The sequence below is a fragment of the Ascaphus truei genome, chromosome 4, assembly GCF_040206685.1.
Source record: "Ascaphus truei isolate aAscTru1 chromosome 4, aAscTru1.hap1, whole genome shotgun sequence".
NCBI classification, from domain to species: Eukaryota; Metazoa; Chordata; class Amphibia; order Anura; family Ascaphidae; genus Ascaphus; species Ascaphus truei.
The window spans coordinates 308,513,199-308,538,210 of NC_134486.1; the positions used below are offsets into that span (position 1 = coordinate 308,513,199).

Consider the following 25,012-nt stretch of genomic DNA (forward strand, 5'->3'; position numbering starts at 1 on the left):
GTGTGTCAGTCAGTCAGTGTGTGTGTGTGTGTGTGTCAGTCAGTGTGTGTGTGTGTGTGTGTGTGTGTGTGTGTCAGTCAGTCAGTGTGTGTGTGTGTGTGTCAGTCAGTGTGTGTGTGTGTGTGTGTCAGTCCGTCAGTCCGTCAGTCCGTCAGTCTCTCTGCTGGGGATTGTCTGAGCTGTCCCTGTCCCTGAGTCCCCCGTCCCTGAGCCAGCCCCCCTCTCTCCTCCCCTCCGGCGGAGGTATGGAGACACGGGGGGAGAAATGTCTGAGCTGTCGCTTTGAGTCCCCCGGCTTGGAGCCAGCCCCCCTCTCTCCTCCAGCCGGGGGAGGTACGGGGAGGGGGTGTTCAGCATCCACGGGCCAGATCCACCGCTGTCCGAGTCCCCTGACCCGGAGTCAACCACCCTTCTCTCCTCTCCCCCACCCCCCCAGCAGAGGTATGGACACGGCGGGCGTGTGGGGGGAATGGCGCCGCTGCCAGCCGTTTCTGCGCATGCGTGGCGTCAGTCAGCGGCGCCATAACTACTACGCATGTGTGGCATGTCAGAGGGCTTGTGGGGGGGAATGGCGGCCGTTAGGAGCCGGCGGCGATAGTGTGCAGCGGGCGTGTGGGGGGGGGGGCGGCGGCCATTACGTGACGTCATTTCCTTTTCGCATTTTCGTCTCCATCTCTCCAATTTTGTCCCATCATTACTAGGTGCCACTAAAGAAGATTCACTTCAAAACTAATGTTGCAAGTTATTTTTAGCCACAAAGCTATGAACGTTTTTGGCATTACCTGCGTATAGAACAGTGATTTGCGAGTATGAGCTGCAGTTCTGGTTACCCTGTTTTTACCTGAAAGAAACAGAGAAATTCTACAGACCGGAAAACACTGTTACATTATTTATTTGTAAAGCACCAACATATTCCACTGCGTGGTACAATGGGGTTAGAGAGATGTAATTTACATCAACAGAGTTCTGTACCAAATAAGGACAAACGTACCCAGACAGATATGAAAGGTAATGAGCGCCCTTCTCGTGAGGCCTTACAGGAAAGGGAATGAGGGACAATGCTGAGACAAAAGGTAAAGCCACACAACTGGTCCCAATAGGCTTGTAGGAGGGGGAGTTGGATGTTAGGGGTATGCCAGATCGGCTTCCTTGAAAAGGTGAGTTTTCAGGGAGTATTTTAAACATTTGAAAGTTGGGCGAGAGGCTGATGGTGCGGGGTGGGAATCCCGGAGAGAGGGGGGGCAGCACGGGAGAAGTCTTGCAGATGGGAGTGAGGGGAGGTAATAAGGCAGGAGGAGAGGCGGATGTCGTGGGAAGAGTGTAGGGGTGTTTACAGAGACAATTGGGGATGAGGGCTGAGCTGGGAGGTGGGCAGCGTTGTTAAGCGCTTTGTAAGTCCGAGTTAGGTTTTCAATTGGTTTCTAGTGGACATGGGAAGTCGGTGTGGGATTTGCATCGTGGAACAGCAGATGGGGAGCGGTGAGACCTGGCAGCAGCATTTTGGATGGGTTGAAGTTGGCACAAGCGGACAAGGAGAAGGCCAACTAGGAGAACGTTGCAGTTGTCTAGGCGGGACAAGAGGAGTAAGTGAATTAGGATTTTAATTAGTAAGTAATAAACTTGTTTTAAACCATTGACAGTATTCATCCGTTCATTTGTTTGGGGTACTTTATATTTATAGTCTTTAGCTCACTACATACTGTATACGTTACAAATGTAATTGTTTTACTACTACACTTATATTGGACTATTGAGTGCACCCATTTGTGGGGACTTGCTGATTATCTGCTTCCATTTCTTTTGTGGGAGTAGATTTATCAGTTATTCTTTTACCGTTTTTTCATTTATTTATTTTTTCTTCCCCCTAGTGCACCTAGCCTATATTATACTATTATCAAGGAGTACTGGTATATATTCATTTATAGGATTTTAGTCGCATCATGAGTGAGAAAAGGGCTGGGCTTATCCTGGGGATATTTTGGAGGTGGAGATGACAGGACTTGGAGGGACTGAATGTGAGGAAGGAAGGAGAGTACAGAGGTATATGAACCCTAGACAGCGGGCTTGGGGTTTTGATGAAATTTTGGTATTCTTGACAGTGAGGGAGTGTTTGGGTGTAGGAGTGGCTGTGGAAGGAGGAAAGGGTATTAGTTCTGTTTTGGACATGTGAACCTTCAGGTGACTTTGGGACTTCCAGGAGGAGATAAGTTCTCTCTCTCTCTGTCTGTCTGTCTCTCTGTCTGTCTGTCTATCTCTGTCTTCATGTTATACTGTAATCCATATATACACGTATATTTTTCATATATACATACACACAATCTTATATTGTACGTGACTGTTGACTCTAAACATTGTTAGAAGATACCCTGTTAGATTAAATGAAGATCTGATTAGGAAAAGATATAGGACGGAATATATCAGGTGTTGAAGTTCTATCTGTGTCAGCAGTGAGTAATGTTATCCAATCATTCATTTGGTCTCCCTGTGCCACAAGTACCAAAACGTAAAAAAAAAACACTTGCTGTGTATAAGAATATATTCACTGTCCGCAGTATATATAAATAAAATAAGAACTGTAAAACAATTAAAAAAACACGTCCTGTTATGTAGTCTCTGCTCTTCATGGAAGCCTCTGAGCTCTTTGAAAACTTTGCCGTCAAGGTGTACGTAATTAAAATGCAGTGTCCTAGCAACGGACCGAGGTCCCTTTGTCAACAAGGATAAAGAGGGAGAGATTGAAGGATTATATTAATTTCCCTTGTGTTTATACAGCTGCTTTTATTAGCTTGCTTATTCAAACAGTGCCCTGCAATCTGCAGGTAATGTTACAAACATCATGTTTACAACATAATACAGTATGCCTTGTGTATGTAGAGGAAAAAGAGGCGTATTTTTATTTCCGTCTAAAAAAAAATATGAATAAATAGAAGCACAAGGAGTGCAAAAATCCCCCATAGCATGATACGGTCTTCACAAAGTGCTCAGCCACGTGAAGCAAGTCCTGCCCTTACAATCGTAAAGCACAAATGTCGCTCATCAGGTAACATGCGGAGTCTTGATGGTTGCACGGGGAACCGGCTGAGTGTAACTTTATCTGTAGCGCCTCCGTGCTCTCGCTGTATCGGAGTCCGGTGACCCCACTTCCGCGCTGTCTATGGGTCACTTCCAGAGCAGCGCTCAGGCAGCCGTCGTGCACAATGATTAGCGGTCCGCTCTATCGTATGCAAAGTACTGACGCAATGCATCGCGTGGGGGTGTCCACTTGGCTCTAAAGACAACAATATTGGGAAGTCAACAGTACATTGAGCAGTGCGGGATCTCCATGGGGGATATTTGTTTTTAGAGGCGGGGTGGGGGCAATGACTTTTACACGGTGAGTATTTTATTGGGAGACTGAGTTATAGGAGCAGCGCAGGAACGAGATAATCAGCAATATGGTAATGAGATGTACTGTACCTAATTTTGCTCTTTTAAATGCTTCCGTTTTCCTTCTCTTTGTGTCAAATGAATTCACTAGGTTTCGGGATCTGTGCACCACTGCTGCTTTTCAGTTCTTTCGTCTTTACAGCACCAATCTGCATTTATCGACATTTTGGGGGGTGTTTTGGTTTTTAATTTGTGATCTCTTCCAAATCCGTTTTTTTTTTTTTTTTTTTTTAAATCTGATGCTTCATTCAGAAAACCATAAGTCAGGCCTGCACAACTCGTAAAGTGCAGAGGGCCGAAATGCTCCAAGGAAAAAAAAATTGGGCCGCACAGGTAAAATCATCATCATCATCATCATCATCATCATCATCATCATCATCATCATCATCATCATCATCATCATCATCATCGTCTCTCCTCCAGCACCTCATCATCATCCTGCACCTCCCATCACTCTCCCCCCCTGCATCTCCCATCTCTCCCCCCCTGCATCTCCCATCTCTCCCCATCTCCCCCCCCCTGCATCTCCCATCTCACTCCCCCCCCTGCATCTCCCATCTCTCCCCCCCCTGCATCTCCCATCTCTCCCCCCCCTCTGCATCTCCCATCTCTCCCCCCCTGCATCTCCCATCTCTCCCCCCTCTGCATCTCCCATCTCTCCCCCCCCCTGCATCTCCCATTTCTCCCCCCCCCTGCATCTCCCATCTCTCCCCCCCAGCATCTCCCATCTCACTCCCCCCCCTGCATCTCCCATCTCTCCCCCCCCTCTGCATCTCCCATCTCTCCCCCCCTGCATCTCCCATCTCTCCCCCCCTGCATCTCCCATCTCTCCCCCCCCCCTGCATCTCCCATCTCTCCCCATCTCTCCCCCCCCTGCATCTCCCATCTCACTCCCCCCCCTGCATCTCCCATTTCTCCCATCCCCTCTGCATCTCCCATCTCTCCCCCCCTGCATCTCCCATCTCTCCCCATCTCTCTCCCCCCCTGCATCTCCCATCTCACTCCCCCCCTGCATCTCCCATCTCTCCCCCCCCTGCATCTCCCATCTCTCCCCCCCCTCTGCATCTCCCATCTCTCCCCCCCTGCATCTCCCATCTCTCCCCCCTCTGCATCTCCCATCTCTCCCCCCCCCCTGCATCTCCCATTTCTCCCCCCCCCTGCATCTCCCATCTCTCCCCCCCAGCATCTCCCATCTCACTCCCCCCCCTGCATCTCCCATCTCTCCCCCCCTCTGCATCTCCCATCTCTCCCCCCCTGCATCTCCCATCTCTCCCCCCCTGCATCTCCCATCTCTCCCCCCCCTCTGCATCTCCCATCTCTCCCCCCCTCTGCATCTCCCATCTCTCCCCCCCTCTGCATCTCCCATCTCACTCCCCCCCCTGCATCTCCCATCTCACTCCCCCCCCTGCATCTCCCATCTCACTCCCCCCCCTGCATCTCCCCCCCCCCCCCTGCATCTCCCATCTCTCAATCTCCCTCGCCCCCCCAAGCTTCTTTGCCACCCCCCCCCCAATCTCCCTCTCTCCCCCGCATCTCCATCTCTCCCCCGCATCTCCATCTCTCCCTGGTCCCACGGGTCCCACTCCCTGCCTATGCGACCACACTGCCGGGGTGCAGGAGGGAGGGCCAGAGGGAGAGTCTGGGTGCCGGATGGGGAGTTACAGCGGGAGAGGGGGAGGGCACGTGGCGGCCCCTGGTGAGGTAATGAAATAGACAGAAGCTCCAGGTGCTGCACTGGCTGGTGTGCAAAAGCGCGGGAGAGCGTGGCTGCTGCTAGCCCCGCCTCCCATCCAATCCCGGGCCACGGCTCAGCTGCCTCTGCATATTTCCAGGGGGGCCATGCTTCCGCCCCACGTTGGGAGCAGGGAAGGGGGGGGGTGGAGCGGGCCGCGCCGGGACCGCAGGGAATCGGCGCCATTTTTTTTTCAAATTTTTTTTTTCAAAATTTTTTTTTTTTCAAAGTTTTTTTTTTTTTTTAAATTTCATTGAGGGCCGCACAGAGAGGCCAGGCGGGCCGCGTGTTGTGCAGCCCTGCCATAAGTGTTTGAAATATGAAGTGTCTGGGAGGTTAAAATGAAGCTCTCCCCGCAGCCCAGTGCAGGCTACAGTTTACCATGATCACCTTCGATGCTAAAGATTAGGGAACTCCATGATTTGAAACACTACAAACATATTTATTAAAAAAAGAAACCAGTCGTGCTAAGAAAGCAAAATATTAGTGTTGTACCGGGTCCTATATTTTCCTAAAACCGGGTAATGGGTACCTGGGCAAAATGAATCATGTTACCCGGAAGGCGCGCTTACCTGCAGGAGGAGGAAGACCGCTGCGGAGGGTGAGGAGCACCGCGGCGACATCTGGTAGCAGCAGCGGACGTCCTGGTGGCGGTGGCAGCAGCCAAAGTCCTTGTTCAGCCGGCGGGAGCAGCAGGAATACTGCACACTGCTCATGCCGGTGGGAGCCGGGGAACCATGTGACCGGAGCAGGAGCGTTCCTATTGGACAGCTGGGGAGGAGCCACCAGGACGCCTGCTGCTGCTCCCAGATGTCACCACGGTCTTCCTCACTGGTCTTCTTCACCTTCCGTTGCCGGCTGCAGCTGCCCTGAAATTACCCGGTGCCGGTCCCAGCCCCTTGCTACCGGGTCCGGGTAATTTTCGGGTAGCTAAAAAAGCGCCGGGTAATTTCCAGGTACCCAGTATATCACTACAAAATACTAGTGTAACACCCCTAGGATAGAGTGTGCAGTGAACCGGGATTGTTGGTAACAGTCTCTGTAGCTTTAAACAGCTTTGGGATCTGCTTAAAGGATGTAAGTGCTTAACGGTACACCAGATGTCAACAGGACAGGTTTTAGGATCCTCTCAAGGCAGCTGGATCCGTACTGGCTTGTGTGTGAGTAGTGGTGATGAATAAAGAGGGCACCAGGAACTTTTAACTTGGATTTATTAGAACAGCAATTTAGGTATACACAAACAGAACTGGTTTTCAAGGACTTTGGAGTTTCCTCTTGCTATGAGATTTGTAGTGCTCCCAGAGAACCTCTTGCCTGCCCAGGACAGATCAGGGAATTAGCCACTGAAACACCTGGCAGTCCCCTCTAGGACTTTCCTCTTAAAAACCTAAGGCTGAGATTATACAGCCTGCGATTTGCGCTCTTGCGCGCCAACCTCAAATTGGCTAATGCCTATGAGGCCGCTCCGTGCGAGCGATGAAGCGCGCCGCGTGACTGCGATTTGAACAAACAGTGGGGTTTTTTTTGGTCTTTTGACGCGTTGCTAATGAGGACGAACCATCTTCGTGACGTGTTTGCCACGCCCCCAGATCGCCTCCTGCAGTCACATTCACACATCGCTGGGGCTGCTGGAGTGCGGGAGGCTATGCGCGCGGTCACGAGCGGGTGTGCCGGCTGTATAATCTCAGCCTAAAATGGGGAACTACTCTACTGAAGAGTAGGCTTACTGGATTATTGTTCCATAAACGCCCCCCTAACACTGGGAAACTTTGCCCTAGCACTGAAAACATTTAAGAGATTCTGCTGCTTGCCTTCCAGCTTTGGGGAGCGCAGATTTCACCATATAAAACAAAGAAATACTACAATAGTGCAATAAGTTCCAAAATGATGTGACTTCTAGGTATCAGCCAAAAATGGGGACTCGCCCTTTCCCAGCAAATTGATAGCAGTTTATACACTGGTGTAGTCTTAGGGCTGTTATATAGAGTGTGCGGCCGCGCGGGCCTATGCGAACGCGCGTGCACGTGCCGCATGCTTTTCGTAAATATAGTGAGAGGGGCAGTATACTGGGAAGGTACAGTGTGTGTGTGTGTGTGTGTGTGTGTGTGTGTGTGTGTGTGTGTGTGTATGTGTATGTATGTATGTATATGTGTGTATGTATGTGTCATTTATTATTTATTTAAAAAAAAAAACAATTGGTAAAAATAAAATATTTATTACGTTTGTGCAGACTCACAAATACTCACACACACAAATACATACATACATACACATGCATACATATATACACACACATACATATACACACACACATATACATACATTTAGCGCCGGTCGCGGAGCGTAAAGATTATTTTCCCCGCTCCCTGTCAGCTCCCCTCTCCGTGCCGTGCGGCCCTCGTATAGAAGAGCTGACTCACATCAGCCAACTAAAATTCCACGCGCGCGCCCGGCATAGTGCGCGCCCGGCGCTATAGAACGTGCATTAGATGTCTTCCAATCTCAGGTGAATAACAGGGGTCTCTGCATTGTGTTCCTCATGGACACATACAAATTAAAGGTGAGCTCTTTGGATTCCAGAAATGTATTATCGCCAGTTTGCTGCTCCAAAATCGGGACTGATCGAACCCGGAAGTGACGCGGTCTGCTACCGGAAGTGACGCGGTCTGCTACCGGAAGTGACGCGGTCTGCTACCGGAAGTGACGCGGTCTGCTACCGGAAGTGACGCGGTCTGCTACTGGAAGTGGCGCGGTCTGCTACCGGAAGTGACGCGGTCTGCTACCGGAAGTGACGCGGTCTGCTACCGGAAGTGACACGGTCTGCTACCGGAAGTGACGCGGTTTGCTACTGGAAGTGACGCGACGCACACCGGCAGCCAGGAAGATTGTGCAGACTGTGAAGCAAGCCACTCGTCTTTAATTTTTGTGTCCATGCTTAATGATACAAATGTAAGTGTGATACCATTTGTTCTAATACATATTCCTATTGAATAAACAATGGTGCACTAAATCGTCGTCTTTGTTCTATTGAGGAACACAATGCAGAGACCCCTGTTTATTCACCTGTTATTACTAGCATAATATGAGTTAACTGAAATGTGCTTAATGGGAAGGGGGGGGGGGGGATAGTTTAAGAAGGGGGCAGTTACAGTAATAATTTTTTTTGTTTGTGCAGTGCGCCACTTCTTTCTGAATTACTACATTTTCAATACAAATGTATTTTAAAAAACCAAAAAAAAATAAAAACCTAAGTTACATGACTAATACAGTCTCACACATCAGGTTTGTATGACCCTGCAAATTTGGCTGACCCTGAACGCTGTGCTGAAACCAGGTACGGCACCGTGGCATTTTGTTTTAAAGCCATTTCAACCACCGAACGTGGGATGTATTGTATTCCTTTTAGGGACACAATAATGTCCCTCGTAAACATTTACTGCTGCCTGTCTCCAGCCGTGCTCTAATTCCCACCACCTCCTCCTATGCCCCTCCAGCGCCAGTGAGGTTAATGGGTTTCTCAATTGATATTAGAGGAGGCAGCGCCTCACTAAATATTACCCTCTGCACGTACAGGTTGTGAGGGGTTGAAAGAAATAGGAAAGGTACCAGACTCCCTTCTCAGAGCCTGTACCAGTTTGAAGATAATGACACAGTAATGATAAGTCTCTTGTGCTCTGCATTCCTTTGTGTACCTGCTTGTTACCTGCAGCTTGTAGAAGGGGACAGCTTAATTACAACTCTTACACAATAGTGATATATAATGTGTGCTTATGGTGGCTGAAATAAATGGCAAAAACCCTTCACCGTATGCACTACTTTAACCCAGGCTGTGCTGGAAAGCTGTGTAATACGGCAGGCATAAGCTTATAGGGGTCCATGTTCAAATGGGCATGAAGCAAAAGGTGACACTGTGTGTTCGTTTGCATGTCCTTTCCCAGAATCCCTTGCTGCAGTGGAAGGACTGTATGCTAGGATATAATGGTGAGCGTCAGGTTTGCAGACCTGTCTGAGACATGTGAATGTGCTCACCAGCGCTATTTGTTTACAATGGTAATAGAAAAGTGAGGCCTCGGATATAGTGGGAGCGCATAGCGTTGCACACCCCGGTACGAGAAGCGATCTGTGGCCTGTAGGATACCTATGGCGTGCGCGACGGAGGCGTGCCCGTGACCTCACGTGACCGGTTCAGCCAATGACCGGCCGTCGCGCGACAAAATCAAAAAATTGTCTCGCGGAACATCGGCCGCTCCATCGCCTGCCTCATTGAGGCACACGGCCTTTTGTCCGCCTCGCGCGCACTTTGGACGTGGCCTTAGGAATCCTGCTCTGCAGCTCTCAAGCTGCAAATGTTGATGCTATGTTTTTGTAAAAAAAAAAAAACCCACATAATGCAGGGGATTTTCAGGAACGGGTAGGAAAACATGACGGCATTATTATATTTCTAAATCCAGCATAAGCAAATGGCTCATTGAAAATCATCGTTTGGGTTTCAGTAATGAGGTTGCTCTAGATACCACATTAGAGTGTAGAGATAGTTTCCATGATCTCATTGCAGGGTATTGAACTATGTCCCCAAGAAATCTGTATCAATATGTGAGCTAGCACAACATGTCTTTCTGTGGCTGCTACATTCTTAAAGCAGCAGTTCAAGCTGCCGTTTTTTTTTTTTTTTTTTTAAATATATATTTTCTATTCAGTACAATCTACACACTGACAAGTGATTTAGCTCAATTGTCGATCAATCCGTTCTCATGTGATGGATTGGCGACGATTTGGCTCGGGGGATCACTAAATCACTGTCAGTGCTGCAGAAGAGGACCCAAGATGCAAAGTTCTGTGGGGAAGATCATGTGACCAGGTAGTTACTAGATACAATTTGTTCACTGCTAGAGAGGGGGCAGAGCTCAAAAAGGGATGTGCCAGAGCCTGTTTCAGAAGAGGCAGGGGATGTGACTTTGTAAATGGTTGCTATAGGAACAAAAAATGCTTGTTACATTATAATACATAAACAATGTCTTTACATTTTTTTTTTAAATGCTACAAGTATTTTCTTATAGTACAGAACTGATTTATTAAAAAAAACACATCTAGGTATTGTTTGAATTGCAGCTTTGAATACTCACTGAGCACACAGTTCAGAGCACAGTGAATTGAAAACACATTACATATTGTTCTTCATCAATTCCTAATAGACAGCTAAGACAATAGAGATTCTGCCCAATTTTCAGTTTATAACATTAATATTCTTTACGCGCTATTAGAGAGGGTTGGTGTTCCTTACAATGCAGCTGATCTCGGACACGCTAGAGAGGGTTGGGGTTCCTTGCAATGCAGCTGACCAGACACACTATTAGAGAGGGTTGGGGTTCTTTACAATGCAGCTGACCAGACACACTATTAGAGAGGGTTGGGGTTCCTTACAATGCAGCTGATCAGACACACTATTAGAGAGGGTTGGGGTTCCTTACAATGCAGCTGATCAGACACACTATTAGATAGGGTTGGGGTTCCTTACAATGCAGCTGATCAGACACACTATTAGATAGGGTTGGGGTTCCTTACAATGCAGCTGATCAGACACACTATTAGAGAGGGTTGGGGTTCCTTACAATGCAGCTGATCAGACACACTATTAGAGAGGGTTGGGGTTCCTTACAATGCAGCTGATCAGACACACTATTAGAGAGGGTTGGGGTTCCTTACAATGCAGCTGACCAGACACACTATTAGAGAGGGTTGGGGTTCCGCAGAATTTCATAATAGAATTATAGGGTTCCTTAATCAAAAAAGGTTAAACACTGTAATCTAAAAGAAGCTATTTTTGTAACACTGATGGTTTTACAACCAGTGGAATAATTTCTTTGTCATTAATATTATGGAGGTTACTTCAGCACTACCATAGAGAAATAAAGCAAAATAGTCCTATTGCAATGCAAATACAAATTAAATTTTATAGCATGATTCAGAAAAGCAAAGTAACACTATATCCACACGCGCTTCCCCACCCACATAGCCCCAGATTCATGCAAGGGTGCTAAGCTTTAGTACGCTTGTACCCCAGTTCAAGTGAATGGGAGTAAAGTCGTGCTAAAGCTTAGCACCAGTTTGTGGATCTGGGCCTTAGTGAGCAGAATAGCTAATGATCTATATGTGGACCATAGAAGTGATCCCCCTGTTCCCCTCACACCATCACAATTGGATGTTTTCACCCTACCTCTTTTTTGTGTTAAAATTAGTGGTGCCGGGCCCCTCCCCTTACATACAGTTCTTTGTCATTAAAAATATATAACGGGTGTGCCTGGCTAAAATAGGCTACTAGCTTCCCCTCTGTGAGAGGTGCAGCCATAGACCACCTAGGGCAGTGGAAGTGGAAAGTGCAGGTATTGTACCATGTGATTCAGGTGTTGTGCTATTCGGACAAAGGAATAGCTCAACACTCCGACTTGGCTAAGACCTTCGCAATTAGGCCTCTAGCAGCATGCATAAGTATATATTTGTAGTGGGAGGTTCAAGGATGACTATTCAAACACAATATTTTATCAGAACTAGCAATTGTCAGCAGTGTAATCTATTGTGACGCATCAGTACATATTAAATCCCCATATACAGTACTGTACATGCTTTTAAAATGGGAATTGCTCTTTGTTATATGTGAAATGTAAATACTGTATTAGCGCAGGGTCTGTTAAGGATTAATGAAGAAGATTACACATGGTCAGCGATTTTCCTCCTTTGCAAAATCATTCTGGATGGGTTTGATATTCCCATTTTGGAACACTGTAAGGGCCTTATTCAATTTGCTGTGACCCCTCTTGGCTTCATACAGTAGAATGGAGTGGAACTATTCCTTGGCACTGGGAAGCAATGTCTCCACGTTGAGTATGGACCTCAGCGCATGTTAGATTGTCACTGCTTGGAGGACATTGCAACCTACGAAGTTGGCATAAAAAAAGAACGCTTAATTTGAGACAACTCGGTAAAAATCAGGTTAGTTTTACGGAGCTTTGGGTATTCGTTGTAAACATGTATCTATTGAATACATGAATGCCTTAATACTTCAGCGCTGCCCGGTGTGGCTATAAGCAGGGCTAGTTATGTGGGGATTTACAGAAACCTTTTTTTTTTGCTGATCCAGATGACAATTCTGACATTATTAGAAATAGGTCTGGAATATGAACTGGGGGGCAGATATGTCTTTTCTCCCACGTTTTAATTGCATGACGCTGAAATATTTATTGAAGTTTAGATATCATATATTTTTTTTTTATTTGCTTAGGGTTCACACACCACTAGATAGAAATCCGCTGGTTTTGACAGGTTGGCATCAGCCCTACAGATGAATGGACCTGTACATAGTCATTTTATGTAAGAGTCTGTCGCAGCATTCCAGAAACATTCCATCATAAATTAGTGAGAGTGCTGCTAGTAATTACATGGCTTTTGCTCCAAATTAGGCTTAGCGTTCTCACCAAGATTATGCCATTTTTGTGGCAGATGGTATAGATGAAATAATTTTAAATGCACCCATTTTAGCCTTATATTGAATGAATGTGCCGAAGGTGCGGCCCTGTGAGTAATGCCACTGACTGATAATGATGTAGAGAGTGAGCCAGGGGAACCTAGTTAAATTCCCGGTGTCGGCTCCTTGTGACCTTGGGCAAGTCATTGTATCTCCCTGTGCCTCGGAGCACCAAAAACGATAGATTTGTAAACTCTCTATAGGGAAGGGACTCGTGCCTGCAAAAATTCTACGTACAGCGCTGCGGACACTGTTGGTGCTATACAAGGAAAAAAAAACATTGTTCGTGATTAGCAAGTAGCTTCCAAAAGAAAACTGTCAGTACGGTAATGCAGTGTTTACCCCACATTCTAGTACTCAGCCTGCGGAAACACGCTTCTTTCATGTAGGTCTTCTGTAGTTATTAACAATTATTACAATTTCGGAATCGGCTATAAAACGCGCACGTCTCCTTAGTTACAAGATTGACGGTGATAATTATGCTGAACATATGGTAATTACTCTTATGCAGGGATTTGCTGGAGAACGCCAATTGGCATATATCATGACAAGCTAGGTACCACTTTACACAGGTATCACTGTACTGTGCTTCTGTTGATTGGTTGAAATCGCATGGCAGTTTAGGTGCAGAGGAGGGGAATCTAGGTATCATAGTCAGCCTGGGCCCTGTTTCCATGTCAGAGATAGGGCTGCCAGGTGTTCGGTTTTGAACCGGACAGGCCGGTAATCAGCCCCTTTGTCCGGTAAAAAATGAGGTAATACTGGACATGTATGTGTTCGGTATTCTGCCTCTCTGAACGGGCAGCGCGAGCGCTAAGGCCGCGCTTATAGTCCTGGGTACAGAGACGCCGCGTCAAAACAAGTTAATGCAATCCGTCACGCCTATAGTGTGCGCGACCGGACGGTGCGACACAGCAACCTAAATCACTACAGTCAATGAAAATCGATTTTTTTTCGGCGACTGATGCATGACGTCAGAGGGCACGTGAGCGGTTCAGCCAATGAGGGCGAACCACTCACGGCCTCCGCCATGCCCCCTGGTCGCCGTCTCTTTTCTCCTGCCCAACAGACGGGAATCGCTATGACAATGGCGACGAATGACATCGCGTGGTCGCCGTAGCCGGGACTATAATCTTAGCCTAAGTGTGGCCAGGTGCAGGGTCCCCGCTCCTACCTCTGATGCAGAAGCGGCAGCGTGAGTCCGTGCTTATAGCAATGCTGACGTCACGCTGCGGTCACTGAAAAAAAATTCATTGAAGTGACTTTTAGCGATCGCGACCAAGTCGTCATGACGCTCCTACTATAAGCGCACAAGACGGATTCATTGCATTTCTTTTGATGCGATGTCGCCAGCACTATAAGCGCGGTCTGAGTCTCCTGAAGGTTGCAGCGTCTTGTAACCAGGGCAAGAAGCGGCATCATCTCCCTCCATTTTTTTTTTCGCTTCTAAATTTCACTCCACATATGCACCAATTTGCACTATTTCCTATTCCATTTCGTAAAAAATGCGGGAGTTGGAAAGAACTGGGGCCCAGCAGCCAGATGGGGTGTTGGCTCCCCCCCCCTTCTTTCAGCAGCCCTGTGTGTTTATATAAAGGAAGGGATATATCAGTTAGAGACAGCCACCTTCCTAGGTCTAAAGTATATTGATGTATGCCTTTTTCTGATGTTAATTTGTAACTGTTAATCTAAATGTTGAATCTGGGGCTTGCTTTCCTATGGCCCTTCACTATGCAATTTGTGTCTGACTTTCAAATAAAATCAACCAAATATTTGCTTTTACGGGGTCAATTAATAGCATGTGATGTTTCTCTACAGCAGGTTTGGTGCTTGTTATTTCCACGTGCAATTCTGCCACTACCGTGATGTGTTTTTTTTTTAAATTTTATTTGAAGTGAATGTTCCTTTGTACAGTGCGAGGAAAACCTCCTGTGTGCTAGAAATATTTAGATCCCACTTATCCTGGTTATGTAGTTTATTTCCAGTGCTGCCATCTGGTGAGGGGGCGCAGGTAATACTTATTAAGGAGACAGCAGCATAATCTGAGATTAAGATTAAGAAAAGAAGAGTTTACCAGGATCACAACCCTGTCTTATTCAGGATAGTGTAAAGCACATGTTTTAGCAGAGCACAGGCATTTCCTCTGCCTGCTGCCGCTACACACAGTCCTGTGAAACCAGAACTAGTGCAAAGTCACAGCCGCGGAGTCCGTCCAGGAGAAGCACTTCCTTCGAAAATAATGTCGTAGTAGGGAAACCTCAGAGACGAAGATCTTTCATGGATGTCTATCCACAATACACCAGAACCTGCAAGAATCTAATGTTGGATCACTCAAACCCATTAACATATAGGCCCATTGATACATAGTAGAAGTTGGCCAACATTTGGGTTATCTTCAAGAAAGAGTAGGTGTGATACTGTGTAACACGAAACATGAATGCTGGAAGTGCTGCGGAGAAGCAAATTATCCTTGGAATCTGTGCTCTCTAAAGCTGCCCTTCTCCTTTTGTCCATGGATTTGTGAGCTTAATAAGGAAAAGGCTGGGCCACTCCTTCTGCTCCAAGCCTCCCACTGGGAATACCAGGGCATCCTCCGTAGCAGCAGCTGACAATGATTGCATACGTTCATTGCTTGCCTGCAGACCCGATGGTGGGCTGCTTGAACAGAGCGAAGTGGCAGGTCTATTGTGATGAGGAGGACCAAGAGCTCATTCCTCTGTCCTCTTTCAAAATGGGGAACTCTCACACGAAGAAGCACGGGCGCAGCAGGAAAAAGTTACTCCGCGAGGAAGAGAGCGAGTTCTGGCCAAGTAAGATGACATCTGCTTAATATGTGGGATGATTGTGTGCTGCTGTCTTTAGGTTGAGAACAGCGTTGGGCTATGGTTGGGTGTCATGTGAATAGTGCACATTGCAGGTTGTACTTTAACCTCTTTGATGTCGAGGGGTCTGCCTTCTTCATACGCCTTTTATTCCAGTTCTGATTTAGCACAGCTTAAACATTAGCATTGTGATTTAGCACCACACTGACCACTTTGCTGGAAAATTCAAGAGCCACTTTTTATTTGAATGCTTTACTAAGGAGAGAAAAAAAAACTTAAGAGGCTACAGATTAAATGAATGTAAAAATGCGAGTGTTGAAGCTAGTTGCCTTCAATGCTGGTGTTTTCTATTGTATTAAAAATATTAAGGGCTTCAATTTAATACTGGAGTTCTTTAGAGAAAAACAAAACACATTTGAACAAAACGCATATGAACAAAAATATTGATGCAGATATATTAAAGCGAAACATTTTATTGCTTTCAATGTTTTTCCCCCCCGTTGATACATGTGGTACAGTTTTTGCTGCAGAATCGCCCCACTTTTGCATTGACACATACAGGCCATTGTCTCCGTTTTGACGCAATTACTTAGTCCGATTTGGTGAATTTTCTTTGATGTGTGAAACCTTCTTCCTCTTTTTTGCTCTTCAAAAAAGGGAAGTATACATAAAAACATATGTCAAACATTTCCATTAATTTAATTGACGGTGTGCCATACAAAGATGAATAAAACGCAATGTGCGATGTCCTTCACACTGGAAATTCCAGCCTAACCAGAGGGCTTTGGGGCTGGGTCACAGTGACACATCTGAGAGGAGGAGGAGGAGGTGGGGGCAGTGAAAGTGCTCAGCTGGCTGTTATTTGGTGCATGGGTCTCCTCTTTATTCATGCCGCTCCTCAATGCACACCCTGCTGCTCCCATAGTTGCTGCTTGAGGAAGCGTGAGAGGAGCCTGCCTGGATAGAAAGCTTCCTGACAATGACCTGCTGGGCTGGTGGCAACAAGCTCTGTAGTCCGAAAATAAATATAAGAGACCATCTCATAACCGTTTTACACTGTGTGTGTTATTATCGTCTCTATCCAGTCTTCTTGCCATTTCCACTTATTCATTGAAATCAGAACAGTTTCCTTCCCTGCACCATCATGCTTCTGTAGGCCTAACTTGAGCATATCCGCTGTGGCTTGCATTGTACCATTGCTAGGTGTGGCTCTCTCGTGCTCCATGTTGGGCTACAAAAAGCAGGCTGATTATTAAAATGCATAACCGTGAGGAGAAGCAGCTGAAAAGCAACACTGGAGCCAAGTTAGACGTGTACATATGAATTTAAATAATATTATTTGGAAGATAAGCATACAACCATGAGCTGGCAATGTGCCATTATTGATTTCTGAAAGGCCAAAGGCATACATTACCCATAACATGGATCTGGTGCTGTTATGTTCAAATGGTCTGTTTTTGCCCATATTTTACATGATATGTATTTCTTATAATGTAAAGCTCTGTGTTCACTGCCAATGCTATATAAGAATAAAATAATGGTAACAAAACAATAGCGGCTGTTTTAAGGGCAGTGCTTTTTATGGGTCTTTTTTTCGGTATCTGGGATATTGCAAGCTCACTGAATATTGTTTAGCGAGTTAAGTTTAAGCATAATGAGGACAGGGGATTAGTCATGCATAGATTTCCCCTGTGTGCCACATTAAAGGGGACTCTGCACACGGTTGTGTTTTTTCGGAATAAGAATGCACTGAAAGGACGGTTCTTTGTGAATACAGGATTCTGACTTGCTAATGTTTAGGGATTAAGGTGCTCAGGACGAGACTGAGCTGTATTCTTTCTCAGGGCTCCTCTGAAGTGTATGCTAAATGTTAGTGTACTTGTGTTTACTTGTGCTTTGTCCATTCTGTACTGTTTTTTTGTTTTGGGCTTTGTATTCTTTTTGAGATACTATGTGAAAAATGGCAAAATTCCCGAATTTTAGGGAAATGTAAAAGAAAACTGCTGAGCAGTATGTTTTTAGTCTGTAAAATCAAATAAAATGGTAGCTCATGCAGTATTGAAGGAGCGGTTCTGAGAGTAAAGGAACCTGGTTCAAATCCCGGTGTCGCCTCCTTGTGACCTTGGGCAAGTCACTTTATTTCCCTGTGCCTCAGGTATCAAATTGTAGATTGTAAGCTCCTCGGGGCAGGGACTGTGTAACAATCCTATATGCTGCATATCGCGCACTGTACTGTAATTGTGAAGCGCTTGGAGTCCCATAGGAAGAAAAGCTCTATATGAAATAGTTATTATTGTTATTAAAACACCTGGATATAAGAGGTCTCTCGACTGTAAAACTTGTACAATGCTAGATTCACCAAGTTAAAAAAAAACAAATAGAATTATAAGCAATGTTTTAAATGCTCTTCTGCACCACTAGTGCAAGGAGAAGAGTTCCAGAAATTAGCCCTAAAAACTAATTACAGGCATACCCCACATTAACGTACGCAATGGGTCCAGAGCATGTATGTAAAGCGAAAATGTACTTAAAGTGAAGCACTAACTTTTTCCACTTATTGATGCATGTACTGCACTGCAATCATCATATACGTGCATAACTGATGTAAATAAGGCATGTGTAACAGGCTCTATAGTCTCCCCGCTTGCGCACAGCTTCGGTACAGGTAGGGAGCCGGTATTACTGTTCAGGACGTGCTGACAGGCGCATGCGTGAGCTGACATTTGCCTACTCGCGATATGTCGTTACTAGCGTGTGTACTTAAAGTGAGTGTCCTTAAACCGGGGTATGTCTCTACAACAGAATGTAATGCATTGTAGTTATTAGTGTTCATTCCCCCAGCTGCTTCCCAAACACAAATTGATTCTGGAGATTACCTATGTTGTATTATATCAGGAGCTATTACACACAAGACTTCATGTGGTATAACGTCCCCCCAAGAGAATATCAATCGGCAGACTGAGTATAAAACCCAGAAAGAATAACTTTATCTCTACTATACTCCTCTTAGCACTGTTTCCCCCTACTCCAGACACGATTACTGCATAAGGACAAGGGCTATTTATGTTTTTGGATGGGTAACTGGTGGATCTGAAAAACAGTCCTATTGGTGATTCATGAAGCTTGGAGAATCTTAGCGAGTTAGAAAACCATTGAAATGCTAATAACCTCATAGGTCTGTCTCTGTGTAAGCACTGTGAGAAACATGTATATTAAATTAAAATCTATCTATGTACAGTGTACAGATGTAGGCTTCCTTGTCGTTGGTGGGATATGTTGCGGTATTCTGCAACAACACTGCCATTGTATTCTATGGAAACTCTGTGATATTCTACGTTTATAAAGGGACATGCTGTTTTCGGTATATACATTTTAAGTTTATATATTTGTATATCATGTACACGGAGCACACATTGCATTTGTTGTGTGACTTAAATTGCATATTTATTTACTTAGATTTTATTTCTATACAGAATGTAAATAAGACCAGTTATTTGTGAAGGTTGCAGGTGTATTTTGCTATTCCGCCTCGGTTGTATTGTATGTGCACTGCCGTGTCACACGGGAAGCAACGTCTAAACATGAACTCCAGCTTCAAATACATTTCTATTTTCTTACAGAGAATGGAAGTCACAATGAGGTACAAAGTGTTGTGGCCTATTGTACATTTGTATATTTTTTATACTTCGGATGCAATAATGTATAACAAAGCCAAAGCGCTTACCAAGGGGAGGCTCCCCACATAAGATAACTAAACTGAGAAGCCCTTTATGGCCTATTGTAGTTGAAAGCCATTGAAAGATTTATGTGGTCTTCATTGCATCAGGCTGATTTTTATATTCGGCTTTAGTGCATATAATTGGAATATAATTGTTTAAATAGAGAACGATGTAATGTGAACCCATGTTATTGTTTGAAGTACAAATAGGGTTCATGTTTGCAATGCAAGAAAGCCATTCAAATTGGTATCTTAAGACTTCAACAACAAAAAAAAGAGATCCTGTGAGGATTTTGTGTTTGCTATGTTACCATACTCAAAAGTGAGAACTTATGAAACCGTCTTTGTTGCCCTCAATACTTGCCTAATGTTTTCTGATATATGAACCCTTCAAATACCATATTTCCTCGATTCTAAGACACACCTTTCCCCCCCCCCCCGATTTTCACGTCTGAAATCGGGGTGCGTCTTAGAATCGGATGTATTAACATTTTGTAAAAAATGTATTTGTGTCTACTAACCCCCTCTGTTCACTTATGTTTCAGGAGAGGTCCCATGTCAGCGGAGGACGAAGGGGGGTGCAGGACAGGTCCCAAGTCTGCAGGTAAATGAAGATAAGACGACGGCAGGCGTGCGGTGGCGGCAGAAGATCATAATAGGGGAACGGCTGAGGAGGAGCAGAGCGGCATAGGGGACCGGCTGGGGAAGGGCGCACTGTAACCGAAAGTCGGACACCGGTCAACTTCTGGTGTTAGTGTGCTCCTCCCCAGCCGTTCCCCTGTGTGCTCTGCTCCTGCTCAGCTCTCCTGCTATTAAGATTTCCTGCCGCCACCGAACGTCCCCCCGCTGTCTTCTTATCTTCATTCACCTGCAGACTCGGGACCTGTCCTGCCGCCGCCGCACTCACCCGCTTTCCATCTTCAACTCTCTGTAGACGTGGGACCTCTCCTGCCGCCACCGCCCGCTTCATCCTCCACTGTCATGGGACTTCTCCTGGAACATGGTAAGTGAAAAAGTAATTTTCCTCGATTGTAAGGGCCAAATCGATGGTGTGTCTTACAATCGAGGAAATACGGTGCTTACCTTCTGTAGTGTATACTGTAATCAGCCATTTTTGTTATGATTTTTTTTCTAAAACGTACATTTTTTTTCTCATTGCCATGAAGTGCTTTCAAGACCTTCTCTGTTGGTGTGTGAAATCAAAAGGTAATTTGAAATCCTTGAGGTGTGTGTGTGTGTGTGTGTGTGTGTGAACAATAACAGTTTCAAAGGAGCAGCATTGCAGTAGCTACAGAGGTAGGAGATGTTATTGCACCTGTTGCCACACGAGAACGCGTTACTGTGCGTTTTATAGTGCACTTTGTGGTGGCTCCAATCAAACAGACAGAGATGGGATTTACAACATCACATGATTTATACACCAGAGCGCTCCGTGCCTTACTATCCCATAACGGGTACAACTAGGGTTGCCAGGTGGCTTGTCCAAAAATTCTTGACTCGATGGTGAAAGGTACGTCAGGTCATTCTGTCCAGGGAGGAAAATACCGGACACATACATGTCCAGTATTACAGTACCTCTCATTTTTTACTGGACAGAGTATCCAAATATAGGACAGGCCGGTTCCATACTGGACACCTGGGAACCCTATGTACAACAGACGACAGAGTTGTGTGTTTTGTTATCCCATAACGGGGGCAAGAACGGCTGCTATATCTTTAATAACATGGTAATTCTCAACCCCCAAACCAAGCGGGCGATTTTTAAAAGACCTTTTTTTTAACGTAATTGAAGCAGGGGGTCTCCGGAACTGAACCCCCTTAATTTCAGCTTTGTGGACCCCCTACTTCTAGAGATGCTTACCTCCAGAGGGAGTGCTGGTATCTTACCGGATCGGAATGGGACATTTGGTCTTGGCTGTTTTGCCGCAACCAAATGCCGCCGCTTCGCTGCACACGGACCCCCTGCCGCTGGAATCCCCACCACCGGCCGCTTCTAAGGAAAGTTTTATTACTGTTTAGGGTAGGGGGTTAACTTAAGGGGTTTTAGTGGCTAGGGTCGGAGGTTAATCGTAGCGGCGATTTTTGGTCACGGTGACAGCCACGACCAAATGTCTTAGACAGGCACAGGATGATGTCACGGGTTCCTATTGACCGCAAAGCGTGGGGCTTTTTGAAAAGCGCCCATTACATCAGGGCTGCGCAAACTTTCTGAGCTGCGCCCCCCTGCTTGCTCACTCCGTGTTGCACACCCCCCCCATACCTTTATTCCAGTGAGAAATGACGCAGTGTAGTCACGTTGCTATGGCGACGCGTTGCCCGAAACCAGCTGAATTAAGGTAAGTGAGTTATAGAGACCTCGCGCTGAAGAGCGTGGGGCCTCTAACCGCCGCGTCCCCCCAAAAAATCATGACACGATCTCTGCTACCGAGCCGGAGCGCAAACCGGCTCCCCCTAAGGAAGCAGGGGTCCCTGGTGCTGAAACTAATGAGGTACAGCCAGAAACCCCCTGCTTAAAAGTTAAAAAAACAAATAGCACAAAAATCTTGCAAAAATATCGCCTGTCTGATTTTGCCTCTTTAACATAAGAAAAATAATTTTGCCCTTCACCTGCAATGTGTCACGGCGCCCTCCCAGTACGCATTCGAGCATCTGTTGTAAGCACAAAAAAGTTCTATTACCCATTTCCCATGAGTTCCTCTACAAGAATAACCCTGTAATCAAAACGGCACGGACTGATTTTATTGTCTTTTAAAAACCTATGCTCGAAAGTCATAACGGCAAGTGCACATATGCCACAATTCTGCAATAAGCATCTCACAAACATGTCCTTGATCTAAATGGGTTAGCCCCCTCCCCCCCCCCGAGTACCCCGAGACGTACTCTGCAAGTCATAAGGGCTGACACTCGAGAGACGCAATCAGAATGGAAGTGGAGTATCCTGCCCAGCCCTCAAAGGGTTACATCTTCTTGGAGGAAAGGAGATTACACCAGCAACAAAGGAAAGGCTTCTTTACAGTAAGGGCAGTTACAATGTGGAATTCATTACCCATGGAGACTGTGATGGCAGATACAATAGATATCTTCAAATAAAAAGGTTGGGCATGTTTTTATGAAGGAAAGGTATGCAGTGATATACCAAATAAGTAAACATGGGAAGGATGTGGCTCCAGGGAGTGATCTGATTGCTATTATTGGAGTCGGTAAGGAATTTATTTTTCCCTGTCTGAGACATCTTTGGATGATATTTCAATTGATTTTTTTTTGTTTGCTTTCTAGAGATCAATATACTTTAAGTACAAAAAATATGATACAGTAAGAATCTGTCCAATTTTAACATAGGTTGAACTTGTGGTCCTATATTTTTTTTTTGTTTGTTTGTTTTCAACCACATCTACGATGTAACTATGATGTGAAGAACAGACTAGTATACTATAGGTATCTATTTCTGAAAAACGTTAAAGTTTTCGACTGAGGGAAGAGGCTGTTTATCTTGTTTCTTCCGCTCCAGCGGGAACGATTGAATTTAATGCATGCCTTTTCCTTGTCAGGGAGCCAACTTGGATATGGGGAATTAAGCACACACAAGCAAAAAGCAAATAAGGAAACTAAAAACTCCCAAATTTCACTTCCAAGACAACAGCGATTAAAAAAAAACCAAACAAACAAAAAAAAAACACATTTACCTGTCCGATTTCTTTTTCTACGGGTTCAAACAATAAAATGAAATCCATTAAACATCACATTGTCATTCGTTTTTAGCCTACATGGTACTGCATGTTTAAGGTGAAGTGGCTTTTTACTGCTTATCGATGTGCATAGTCACTGAGGCTTCCACTTAATAAAATCACCGGGCTTCTTAAATGGGACACCCAGGGGAAATCTAGTTGGCTGTACTTGTGCTCCGACAGGCCGTCTTTGATAGACTAAACCCAAAACATAGTTGTCGTCTCTTCATTAATGTTTTATGCCAGGGAAGACGCGTTATCCATGATTGAATAGCATCGCTTATCACAGCCACAAGAGGCTCATTCCCACGCAATGTTGCAACTTTGTAACACAAATTTCAGCGCTCGGGGGAGGTCAAATTATCATAAATCAAGAAAACAATGTTAACAAAAATATTAGGACCTACTAACTTTAGTTCTTTCTAGCAGACTCACTGTAGCTTACCCTGATATTAAATGTACAGTACACGTATTTTACTTTGTTGGACCTGTGCGCACTGTAACGCGGAATACCGCGGCACCTACAACTTAGTAAGTTCTTGCTTTTATTGGAGTTTGAGCAGAAAATGTGTTTCTGGAACAAGCTGATTTCTGGTAACACATGGAAAAATCAAACTGCATTTATTCTGTGAAATAAAGGTGGTTTCATCCTGGTTTTATTATATCAAATATGAAGGAGTTAAGAATGAGCTAAAAGTGGCATAAGTTATAACTATGTATCAAGATGTACTGTATTTATTATTATTATTATTAGACCTTTTGCAAGTGTGCCTTTTTAATGTTTGAAGTAATTTACAGGGACACAAAACATATATATTTTTTTTCTTTCGCGTTTGAGGTGATAAAGAAAAAATATCAGACAGATCTGGCACTTTTTCCCCAAATCAGGGCCTCCCACTTCAAAGGTCAGTCTTTACCACAAAGCTACACCTTTTCCCTGGTTGAAGGAATTGTTTTGGGATTTGCTGCTGCTGCATTCCATGTATATATCGGATCCTTTGTCCCAAGGTTTCAAGCATTCCATGAGTGCTGACTGATTAGAATTAGCATATGAATGGGCACAGCCATGCGTATGAACAGTCCATGTGTTCTCCATTTCAAAGGCCATACCTATACATTCAGAGGATCGCTACTGAACCCGGAGGTGTCAGCCAGGGGGGCACACACTTTTTAAGTTTGCCCCCCCCCCTCCATCTCTTCCCCCTCCCCTCCCCCCATCATACCTGCTCTCGGGCATCTCATCTCTGCGACGTGATGTTGCGTTGCCATGGCAACACCTCGCCATTTGACGCCATCGCGTTGTCATGACGACATGCCAGGAGAAACTGGGGAGAAGGTAAGAAGCAGTTGGAGGCCACACACTCGCAAGGCCTCTTAAAGCGTGGTGCCCCTTTAGAAAATGCCGTTCCCCTCCCCCGTTTTTGCACCCTTGGTTGAAGCTGGTCTCATTTGTATCTTTTTCGATGCTCTTAATACTTGTTGATGCTGCCAAGTGATACACGCCAGAAGGATATGAACAGATAAAGATATCGTAGAAGATCCTCTCCTCTATACCTGGAGTGGCCAACTCCATTACTCAAAAGTCACCAACGGGTCAGGGTGTCAGGATATCCCTGATTCAGCACACGTGGCTGTCTTCGACTGAGCCACTGATTGAGCCACATGTGCTGAATCAGGGATATCCTGAAACCCAAACTTGTTGTCCCTTGAGGACTGGAGTTGGCTAGGGTTAGCGTATCGCTCATGTGAGTGGCGTTGGAAGACCGCGCATGCGTGAGTGCCGACCACGTATCGCTCGCGCAGGTGAGGTTAGCGATCCTGTAAAAAAAAAATTTGTTCTTTAAAAATTTCTCCCGGGCGGCAACCTTCAATCAAAATGCCGGACATGTCCGGGAAGGTACAGACATATGAGACCCCGAGAGATGGCCACTCCTGCCCTAAACCAATTTAGATGATCCATGTCTAGACAGCTACTATGATCCAGGTTATAAATCGGATGTATTAAAAATAAATACATGGGAGCGATTGTGTATCATATGGTTATCCTGGTCACTGCATTCTAGTTCAAAT

General features: G+C 45.4%; 1 protein-coding gene and 1 long non-coding RNA gene across 13 annotated transcripts in view; one reads left to right on the forward strand and one right to left on the reverse strand.

Annotated features, from left to right (window-relative positions):
- Positions 1–25,012, forward strand: part of NHSL1 (NHS like 1) — a 258,599-nt gene that overhangs the window by 167,275 nt on the left and 66,312 nt on the right. Inside the window, exon 1 of one of the 12 annotated variants that reach the window (XM_075597808.1) lies at positions 14,787–15,487. The exons of the other annotated variants lie outside the window; for them this stretch is intronic. Coding sequence (XP_075453923.1) covers positions 15,289–15,487 — 199 coding nt within the window. The 5' untranslated portion in view covers positions 14,787–15,288. Of the gene's footprint in view, positions 1–14,786; positions 15,488–25,012 lie in introns of those variants that run through there. 12 annotated transcript variants of the gene reach the window in all.
- Positions 2,811–5,883, reverse strand: LOC142492108 (uncharacterized). Its single transcript, XR_012800746.1, has 3 exons — positions 5,731–5,883; positions 3,457–3,575; positions 2,811–3,268 (listed from the first exon to the last, which is right to left on the reverse strand). It is a non-coding gene; the product is annotated as an uncharacterized LOC142492108 (long non-coding RNA).